Below are 11,312 nucleotides of genomic sequence, written 5' to 3'. Positions count from 1 at the left end.
GAGTCATTTTCATTTTTCCAACTAATCTCCTTCTATTTTTCATACATACATGCATATTTCTTTAAAAATCTATGAAAATGTGACAGCTGCTAATCACTCCAGACAAGATAATCAGAACATAACATAAGAAAAGAAGCATAAGCCAGTGAGAAAACATATGCTGATATAATTTAGAAGAAATAATACCCAGTCCCCAAGGATGAGGACTTTTACTATTTCCGAAGTAAAGAGGGTCAGTACATCAAAGTCCCTTATTATTCTAGTGTAATTAACTTTCAAAACAAATTATAGGAAAGAAGTCATAATTTGAAACATTTGTTTTTAGTTGTGAATTCTGATTTTATATTGAAACCAATTTAAATTTCATTTCAACATTTGTCATTGTTATTCTCTATTTTGACCTGCCTGAAGTTAATGATGGCAAACCACACATCAGTGACAGAATTCATTCTTCTTGGATTGACAAGTGATGTCAACCTTCAAGCTGTGCTTCTTCTCTTTCTGCTCCTAACTTATATCTTAAGTATCATGGGAAACTCAGCCATCATTCTCTTGACCCTACTGGATCACCGCCTCCAGACGCCTATGTATTTCTTCCTCCGAAATTTTGCAGTTTTGGAGATATCTTTTACTTCTGTCTTTGTTCCCAAAATGCTAGTCAATATTGGAACTGGAGTCAAAACTATTTCCTTTGCTGGTTGCTTTACACAGTTTTTTTTTGCAATCCTTCTGGGAGCAACTGAATTTTATCTCTTAGCAGCTATGTCCTATGATCGCTATGCCGCCATTTGCAGACCCCTGCATTACACAACTATCATGAGCAGAAGACTTTGCTTTCAATTAGTTTTAAGTTCTTGGTTCTCAGGTTTTATGGTTGTTGTTGTTCCACATGCAATGACTCTTCAGTTGAATTTCTGTGCATCCAACGTTATCAATCATTACTGCTGTGACTCCACTATTTTGCTGCATTTATCCTGTTCAGATACACACTTCATAGAAGTGATTCAATTCCTTCTGGCTGCTGTGACCCTCATCTTAACCTTGCTGTTGGTGATTCTCTCCTATGCACATATCATCAGGACCATTTGGAGGATCCCCTCTGCTCAACAGAGAAAGAAAGCTTTTTCTACGTGTTCTTCTCACATGATAGTGGTCTCACTTTCTTATGGAAGCTGTATTTTCATGTATATAAATCCTTCTGTTAAAGATGCAGCAAATTTTAATAAGAGAGTGGCTGTTTTAAATACTTCTGTTGCACCTCTGTTAAACCCATTCATCTACACTCTCAGAAACAAACAAGTGAAAATAGCCTTTAAAGATATGCTAAGCAAGATAATAAGTTTCTCTAAAAAGTAAAACAAAAAAGTGAAATTATTTGAGGGTTAGTACTAAGGTAATAAAGGTTTAACACATTATAATTATACATATAAACTATATTTTTACATCACTCATTTATTAAATTAAGCCATTTATCTTCTACCAAGATATGTGTGTTCCTGCGTCTCCTCTAACACTTCATTACTATTGTTTTTTTTTAAATTTAGATCTCACTTAAAAATTTACATTATTATTATTTTATGGAATGGGTACTTTTTCTGTACACATGTATAGAATGTATGTAGGTCCTTGTACTGACACATAAGCACTAGGAAAACTGAAACATTAAATATACATGCTTGTCTTCAAAATAAATGTTTAAATTGTTTTCTGCCAAGAAGCCTGAGAACAACTGTGGTTAAAAGCTTGGTGGCCTTTATGTTGTTTGTGTGGCCAGGCCATGCTGATTCCACTAGACCTTTATCTTAAGCTTGTTTGTCTCAGTCAGTCTATAGCCCTACCCTCCCACAGATTTTTATCATGAGCTTGTTTATCTTGAATCTATTTCATCAGTTAACCTATAAAGTCTATCTTTATGAAAGATGTCACTTGTACCTCACAAAGAGTTTCAATGTAGTCATGTCTTAAGCTTTGTTGTGTACTCAAGTTTGAGTTAATTATAAGTTAATTATCACAATCTTTCCAAATTGTGCTTTGTTTAAATATGACTAAAATAAACTATTTGAGGTCAGACTCTCAAAGATTGGGCCAATATTGGTTACTGAGTCGTGTTGAACCAAACTGCCTTCTTATCTAGTGTAGATTAAGGATATTTGGTGCACACTGAGGTCAGAAGAAGGCATAAGATTCCTAGAATTTGAATAAGAGATGGTTTGTGAACTGTCATGTAGGTGCTGTTAAATCCCAGTCCTCTGCAAGAGCAGCCAGTTCTCTTAAACACTGAACCATCTCTCCATCCTAAAATCTCACTTTTTATTTTTTTTAGGACTCATTTTTGATCTTTTTTTCTCATTTATTTATTTTATTCAATTTACATCCTTGTAGTCTCTTCCCTTCTCTCCTCCCAGTCCCACCCTCTCTCTCATCCCATTCCCTTTCCTCAGGAAAGAAAGGCTCCCTTTTCTATCCAGCCCAGCTCATCAAGTTGCATAAGCCCTAAGAGTGTCCTCTTCACTTGTGGCCTGGCAAGGCAGTCCCACCAGGGAAAAGTGATCTAAAAGCTGGCAAGTGAGTCTGTGTTCAGTACTGTCCACACTTCCCTTACTAGAGGACTCACTTGAAGCCTAAGCTGCCCATCTGCTACATCTTTGTAGGGGGCATATGTCCAGTTCATGCATGGTCCTTAGTTGATGCTTCAGTCTCAGGCCCCTTTAGGCCCTGGTTAGCTGGCTCTGTTGGTTTTCTTTTGGAGTTCCTGTCACTTCTGGGTAATTTTCTCTTTCTTCTCACTATTTCCCAAGACTCCCTACACATCAACCACTGTTTGGCTGTGAGTCGCAGCACCTGTTAGAGGTGTTGCTGGGTAGAGCCTCTCAGAAGACAACTTTGACAGGCTCTTGTCTGAAAGCTTAGCAGAGTATCTTTCATAGTGTCAGGGATTGACACTCTCTGATAGGATGTCAGAGCCTGGTTGGGCCAGGCATTGGTTGGTCATTCTCTTGATCTCTGCTCTATCCTTATCCCTGCACATCTCATAGGAAGGGTAAATTTTGGGTCACAGTTTTTGTGGGTGGGTTATTCCTGGCTCTTTACTAAAAGACTAGTCTAGTTAGAGGACGTCCTCTCCAGTCTCTATGGTCTCTGCTACTAGGGGTCTCTGCTAGAATCCCCCTCATATCCTCTCAGGAGCCTACCCTGACTTAGGTCTCCAGCTTACCACAGTGATACTCCCATTGTCAGTTTCTCCTTTTTCTACAGGTCTCTGTCTTCATGCCCTTGTCTTCCTCACACCCTTTACCCTCTTAAGTCTCTGTGCCCCCTCTCCTACCTTGTTCTCTTTCTTCAGCCATTACTCTGTCTATTCTATCTCCCCTTCCTAGTGAGATTTATGCATCCTCACTTGGATGGTTTTGCCCAGTTCACGAACCCCAAAAGACCAGAAATAAATAGACTCCACTGTAAATACATGAGGTTCTTTCTATTATAAATCATTACAAGCTGCAGCTTGGGTTCACATCCCCCACCACCAAAGCAGTGAGAGCCAAGCGCCCTATGCTCAGGTTAGTTGGGTGATTTAAAGATTCTGGTCCCTCCCAGCATGCCCAAGGCAGGGGCGATTCCTGCCTAGCAAGCATCTATTGGTCAAAATGTTTCATTTTGAATTGACTGGCTATAGGAAGGTCCCCAGACCATTAATGATCTGGTGTCCCTCCCTAGGGGAATGGGCCAGTTTCCTAGCAACTCTATCTCTAATGGGTGAGGAAAGAATGCAGTAAGGCAGTTCTTCCCCACAGGGCATTCCTGGACTTCTCCACCCAGCTAGTTCAGGCCTTAAATATTAATAGCTGATGATTTTTAATATTTTGGTCTCTCAGGGTCCTCCTAATAACTTATTTTCTTTGGGTCTGTGTCTTGTAGTATGCTTATTTTGTACTATATGGCTAAAATCCACTTATAAGTGAGTATATACCATGTATGTCTTTCTGGGTCTTGGTTACCTCACTCAGGATGATATTTTATAATTCTATACATTTTCCTGCAAATTTCATGATTTCTTTGATTTTAATAGCTGAGTAGTATACCATTGTGTAAATGTGCCATAGTTTATTTATTCCTTCTTCTGTTGAGGGACATCTAGGTCTAGACATATTTCACCTACAAAAGCTAAATTAAGATCAGGTAAGCAGTTTAAATAGCCCTATAACTACTAAGAAAATAGAAGCTGCCATCAAAATTCTCCTAGCCAAAAAGAGCCCAAGTCCAGATGGTTTTAGCAAGGAATTCTACCAGACATTCAAAGAAGAGCTAATACCAATATTCTAAAGTAATTTCGCAAAATAGAAACTGAGGGAACATTGCCAAGCTCATTCTACAAAGCCACAGTCACCCTGATACCTAAACCACACAAAGACTCAACAAAGAAAGAATTTCAAACCAGTCTCACTCATGAACATTGATGTGAAAATACTCAATAAAATACTGGCAAACTGAATCCAAGAGCACATCAAAAACATCATCCACCATGATCAAGTTGGCTTCATCTGAGGGATGCAGAGATGTTTCAACATATGAAAATCCATCAACATAATACACCATATAACAAACTCAAGAAAAAAAGATAACATGATCATCTCATTAGATGCAGAAAAAGCCTCTGACAAAATTCAACATCCCTTCATAATGAAAATCTTGGAGAGATCAGGGATACAAGGCCCATATCTAAATGCAATAAAGGCTGCATACAGCAAGCTGATTGCCAACATCAAATTAAATGGAGAGAAACTCAAAGCAATTCCACTAAAATCAGGACAAGACAAGGCTGCCCACTCTCTCCATATTTCTTCAATACAGTACTTGAAGTTCTAGTTAGAGCTATAGGAAAACCAAAGGAGATCGAGGGCATACAAATTGGGAAGGAAGAAGTAAAAAACATCATTATTGGCAGATGATATGATAGTGTACTTAAGGGACCCCAAAAATTCCACCAGTGAACTCCTACAACTGATAAATACCTTCAGCAAAGTGGCTGGATACAAGATTAATTTTAAAAAAAAATCAGTAGCCCTTCTGTGCTCAAATGACAAATGGACTGAAATAGAAATTAGGGAAACTACACCCTTCACAATTGCCACAAATAATATAAAGTATTTTGGTGTAACTCTAACCAAGCAAGTGAAGGACCTGTATGACAAGAACTTCAAGTCTCTGAAGAAAGAAATTGAAGAAGATACCAGAAGATGGAAAGATGTCCTATGCTCCTGAAGTTGTAGGATTAACATAGTAAAAATGGCCATCTTACTAAAGGCTATCTACAGATTCAATGCAATCCCCATCAAAATACCAACACAGTTCTTTACAGACCTTGAAAGAACAATTCTAAATTTCGTATGGAAAAACAAACAAACAAACAAACAAAAACCCCAGAACAGCTAAAACAATCCTCTACAGTAAAAGATCTTCTAGAGGTATCTCCATCCCTGATTTCAAGCTATATTATAAAGCAATTTCACTCATGAACATTGATGCAAAAATACTCAATAAAATACTGGCAAACTGATTCCCAGAGCACATCAAATACATCACCCACTATAATCATGTTGGCTTCATCTGAGGGATAAAGAGATGGTTCAACATATGAAAATCCATCAATGTAATACACCATATAAATGAACTCAAAGAAAAAGATAACATGATCATCTCATTAGATGCAGAAAAAAACAATAGTAATAATAATATAAACTGCATAGTACTGGCATAGAAATAGACTGGTTGATCAATGGAATCAAATCGAAGACCCAGAAATATACCCACATAACTATGGTCACTTGATTTTTTGACAAAGGAGCCAATACACACAATGCAAAAAGATAGTGTTTTTAACAAATGGTGCTAGTGTAACTGGAAGTTTACATGTAGAAAATACAAATAGATCAATATTTATCTCCCTGCACAAAACTCAAATTTAAGCGGACCAAAGACCCCAGTGTAACACCAGATACTCCAAATCTATTAGAAGAGAAAGTGGGGAAGAACCTTGAACTCATTGACACAGGAGACAACTTTCTGAACAAAACACCAACATCTCAGGTTCTAAAATAAACAATTAATAAATAGGAAAATCTTCTGTAAGGCAAAGAACACTGTCAATAGAAGGAAAGACAATTTACAGATTGGGAAAAGATCTTCATGAATCATACATCTGACAAAAGGCTAATATCCAAAATATACATTGAACTCAAGAAATCAAATGCCAATAAACAAAATAACCCAATTAAAAAAAAAGGCTAGGGTCAAATAGAAGGGGAGGGGGACCTCCCCATCAGTAGACTAAGGGAGGGGCATAGGGAGAGAAGAGGGAGGGTGGTATTGGGAGGAATCAAGGGAGGGGGCCACAGCTGGGAAATAAATTGAATAAACTGTATAAATGATAATAAATAAAAATTTTAAAAATGGGGCACAGAACTAAACAGAGAATTTTCAACAAAGGAATCTCAGTTGGCTGAGAAGCACTTAAGGAGATGCTCAATATCCTTAGTCATCAAGGAAATGCAAATCAAAATGACGTTGAGATTGACTAGTCACTCCAGTCAGATTGGCTAATATAAAAATCTCAAGCAACAGCACATGCTCGTGAGAATGTAGAGAAAGGGGGACACTCCTCCATTGCTGTGCACTAATGCAACCACTTTGGAAATCAATCTGGTGCTTTCTTAGAAAATTTGGAATAACTTTACCTCAAGACCCAACTATATTTGAAAGATGCTCTGCCACACAACCAATTGTTGGTTGCTCAACTGTATTCATAGTAAGAGCCAAGATCTCACTTTTAAAGGAAGTGTTTGCAGTACAGCTAGGGTTGAGACTATGATTTTTAATGATTTGTAATTTTAATGATTCAAAAAATTTTATCCATTGCTCTATGATTCTGAATGTATCAATATTTGTAACAATTAAATTAACATACTAATAAATTTAGGTTGTTAACAACAGATTAAATAACATGTCGTTGGCTTTATTTTCTTTATTAAAATTCAGATTTAAATTTAGTCTTTGTACAAAATTCACTTAGTAGTATTTAAACATGATTGGTAGTTGATCTAAGGATGCTCTAGAGAAGAGAAAATTATGTGATTGTTTTCATACTGACAGAAAATGCTAAATAGTGATTTATTCCAGATTATACTCCTTGAGAAATAAAATGAAAATAAAAAACCTAGAATAGCTAAAACAACCACGTACAACAAAAGATCTTCTGGAGGTATTTCCATCCCTGATCTCAAACTGTTCTATAGAGCAACAGTAATAAAAACACCATGGTACTGGCATAAAAACAGACTACATCATATAGAACCATGTTATTATTTTTGTATTTTTCTAAATCTGAAACTGGATAACTCTCAAGTTACATGCTTGAGAATATGACTACTTTGGTTGCTTACATTAGAATGAATGTTCAAACAAATATTTAAAGCACCATTTGACTAGTATTGCTTGCAATATGGAGAGAGGCTAGAATTGTCACAGGATCTGATTGTTACTGAATATTTGAAGTTCAGCAAAGAAGTTATTTTTAATTTTAATTTCAATTTTTTAATGTTAATTGCAGTTTATTCACTTTGTATGCCAGCTGTAGCCCCATATCTCATCCCTCCCAATCCTACCCTCTCTCCCTCATCTCCTCCCATGTCCCTCTCCAAGTCTACTGGTAGTGGAGGTCCTCCTCCCCCTCCATCTTACCCTAGCCTATCAGATCTGATCAGGACTGGGCATTTTTTTCTTCTTTGGCTTGGTAAGGCTGCTCCCTAATTGGTGGGGGGGGGGTAATAAAAGAGCCAGTCACTGAGTTAATGTCAGAGACAGTCCCTGTTTCCCTTACTAGGTAACCTACTTGGATTCTGAGCTCCCATGGGCTACATCTGTGCAGGGGTTCTAAGTTATCTCTATGCATGGTCCTTGGTTGTAGTATCAGTCTCAGAAAAGACCCCTGGGCCCAGATTTCTTGGTTCTGTTGCTCTCCTTGTGGAGTTCCTGTCCCCTTCAGGTTTTTCTATCTCCTCCTTCTTTCATAAGATTCCCTACACTCTGCCCAAAGTTTGCTATGAGTCTCAGCATCTGCTTTGATACCCCATTGGGCAGAGTCTTTCAGAGGCCCTCTGAAAGTGGATATTAGACATATAATATAAGATAAACATACTAAAATATCAGTGTCTGCTTTGATAAACTGCTAGGTAGAGACTTTCAGAGGCCCTCAGTGGTAGGCTCCTGTCCTGTTACGTGTTTTTTCCTACATCCAATGTCCATCTAATTTGTCTTTCTAAGTGAGGATTGATCATCTTACCCAAGGTCCTAGTGCTTGGTTATCTTCTTTAGGTGTATAGATTTCAGTATGTTTATCCTATTTTGTAGGTCTAGTACCCGCTTATAAGTGAGTATATACCATGTGTGTCTTTCTCCTTCTGGGATACCTCACTCAGAATGATCTTTTCTAGATCCCACCATTTGTCTGAAAATTTCATGACTTTCTTATTTTTAATTGCTGAGTAGTATTCCATTGTGTAAAGTATAACCAAACCTTTGGCAGAGTACAGGGAATCATATGAAAGAAGAGGGAGTTAGTATGACTTGGAGAGGACAGGAACTCCACAAGACCAAATATATCTGGGCACAGGGGTCTTTCGTGAGACTGTATCTCCAAGGACCATGTATGGATATAACCTAGAACCCTTGCTCGAATATAGCTCATGGTAGCTCAGTATCCAAGTGGGTATCCTAGTAAAGGGAAGAGGGACTATTTCTGATATGAACTCAATAGCTGGCTCTTTGACCTACCCCCACACCTGAAGGAGAAGCAGCCTTGCTAGGCCACAGAGGAGGACTTTGCAGCCAGGCCTGAAGACACCTGATAAGCTAAGGGTCAAATGAAAGGGGAGGAGGTGCTCCCCTCTCAGTGGACTTGGAAAGGGTTAGGGAAAAGATGAGGGAGGGATGGCGGGAATGGGAGGGAATGAGGGAGTGGGATACAGCTGGGATACAAAGTTAATAAATTGCAACTAATGTTAAAAAAATCAAAATCAAAACCAAAACCAAAACATACTAAAATTTGTATACTTAAAGAAGCTAAGCAAGAAAGAGGACCCTGGGTAAGATGATCATCCTCACTCAGAAAGGCAAATGTGACAGACATTGGAAGAGGGGAAAAAACAGGGAACAGGACAGAAGCAAAGAAGTTATTAAAAGCAATGTTTGGTAGAATGAAGATGATACAGTAATTGAGAAAGAAATCACTGAATGAATTATATTATAAAAGTATAGATCATCTATCAAAAAATTTACAAAGAAATAGAGATCTATTCCAAGATCATATACACAAAAATTTACTATTTTTTCAACTTTTACTTATTTAATTACTATATAGCCCAATCACAGCCCCCTCCCTCCTCTACTCCCAATCCTGCCCTGATGCCCCTTTGCCCTCACTCTCCTATCTCTTTCTTTTCAAGTAAGGGGAGGCCCCTGAGGAGTACCAATCCACCCTGGCATCTCAAGTCATAGCACGACTAAAAGCATCTTCTTCCCCTGAGGCCAGACAAGGCAGCCCAGATAGTGGAAAGAAATCAGTTTTCTAACAAAGTCATAGACAGCCCCTACTACCATTGTGTAGGAGGTCTATATCCTTCCCATGCAAGCTCTTTGGTTGCTGGTTCAGTCTCTGTGAGCCCCATAGGTCCAGGTTAGTTAACTTTGTAGGTTTATGTGACTCCTCTGGGATCCCTTTATCCTTCTTCCCACTCTTACACAAAACTCTCTGAGCTATTGTTTGGCTGTGGGCCTCTGCATCTGTTTCTATCAGATGCTTAATGAAGCCTCTCAGAAGACAGTTTTGTTAGACTCCTGTCTGCAAGCATAGCAGGGTGTTGTCATTAGTGTCAGCAATTGGCTCTCTCCCATGGGGTGGTTCTCAAGTTTGGCCAGTAATTGGTTTCCCATTTCCTCAATCTCTCCTCCATCTCTATCCCTACATTTCTTGCAGACCCAAAAGACCAATTTGGGTCAAAGGTTTGTTGGTGTCACTCTCCCTCCACTTGAAGTCCCACCTGACTACAGGAGGTGGCAACTTCAGGCTCCATATCCCCTGCTGTTAGGGATCTCAGCGAGGCTTATTCCCATAGACTCCTAGGGGCCTCCCCTCTCCCAAAGATGTTCTACCCCCAATTTCCATTCTCTCTTCCAGTCATCTCCCCCTCCCCCAGCTTCCTCTCTCCATCTACTTCAGATATACATCTGAAGTATATACATTTTATTAACTCTTCTGAGTGAGATTTGGGCATCTTTTCTTGACCACTTTTTGGATTCTTTGGGTCTGTGGTTCGTAACATGACTATCCTATACTTTAAGACTAATATCCACTTATAAGTCTTTCTGGGTCTGGGTTACTTCACCCAGGATATTTTCTAGGACCATCCATTTGCCTGAAAATTGCATGATGTCTTTGTTTTCAATAGCTGAGAAGTAGTTCATTGTGTACCAGATTTTCTCAATCTATTCTTTGAGGGGCATCTAGGTTGTGTCCAGCTTCTGGTTGTTACAAATTAAGCTGCTTTGAACATAGTTGAAAAGTATCTTTGTGGTATGGTAGAACATCTTTTGGATATATGCCCCGAGTGGTATAGCTTGGTCTTGAGGTAGATCTATTCCCAATTTTCTAAAAAAATTCTGATTGATTTCCAGAATGGTTGTACAAGTTTGTACTCCCACCAGCAATGGAGGAGTTTTTCCCTTTCTCCACAACCTCTCCAGCATGCAATGTCACTTGAGCTTTTGATCTTAACCATTCTGACTGGTGTAAATAGAATCATAGAGTTGTTTTGGTTTGTATTTTCCTGATGACTAAGAATGTTGAACATTTCTTTAAGTGTTTCTTGATCATTAGAGAGCCCTCTGTTGAGAATTCTCTGTTTAGCTTTGTATTCCATTTTTAAACTGTGTTATTTGGTTTGTTGGTATTTAATTTCTTGAATTCTTCATATATTTTGGATATTATCCCCTCTGTCAGATATAGGGTTGGTGAATATCTTTTTCCAGTCAGAAGGCTGCTGTTTTTTCCTATTAATGATGTTTTGACTTACTGAAGCTTTTGTGTTTCCTGAGGTCCTATTTACTAATTGTTGATCTTAGTACCTGAGCTATTGGTGTTTTTGTTTAGGAAGTTGTCTCCTGTGCCAATGAGTTCAAAGCTGATCCCCACTTTCTCTTTTAATAGATTTAGTGTATCTGGTTTTATGTTGAGATTGTTAATACACTTGGACTTGAGTTTT

General features: G+C 38.4%; 1 protein-coding gene across 1 annotated transcript; it reads left to right on the top strand.

The window, feature by feature from the left end:
• The first annotated feature begins 414 nt into the window (after nt 1–414).
• Nucleotides 415–1,356, top strand: LOC129665724 (olfactory receptor 2AP1-like). Its single transcript, XM_055592549.1, has one exon. It carries the CDS (start codon nt 415–417, stop codon nt 1,354–1,356), a length of 942 nt encoding a protein of 313 aa, XP_055448524.1.
• The last annotated feature ends 9,956 nt before the right edge of the window (nt 1,357–11,312 follow it).

Source organism: Psammomys obesus, unplaced genomic scaffold, assembly GCF_907164565.1.
Source record: "Psammomys obesus unplaced genomic scaffold, mPsaObe1.curated_primary_1811, whole genome shotgun sequence".
NCBI classification, from domain to species: Eukaryota; Metazoa; Chordata; class Mammalia; order Rodentia; family Muridae; genus Psammomys; species Psammomys obesus.
Note: the sequence above shows the minus strand (reverse complement) of the source record. Positions and strands in the feature narration are given on the sequence as shown.

Coding starts and splice junctions, on each gene's coding strand:
- LOC129665724 (XM_055592549.1), top strand. CDS start 415: ATGATGGCAAACCACACATCAGTGACAGAATTCATTCTTCTTGGATTG.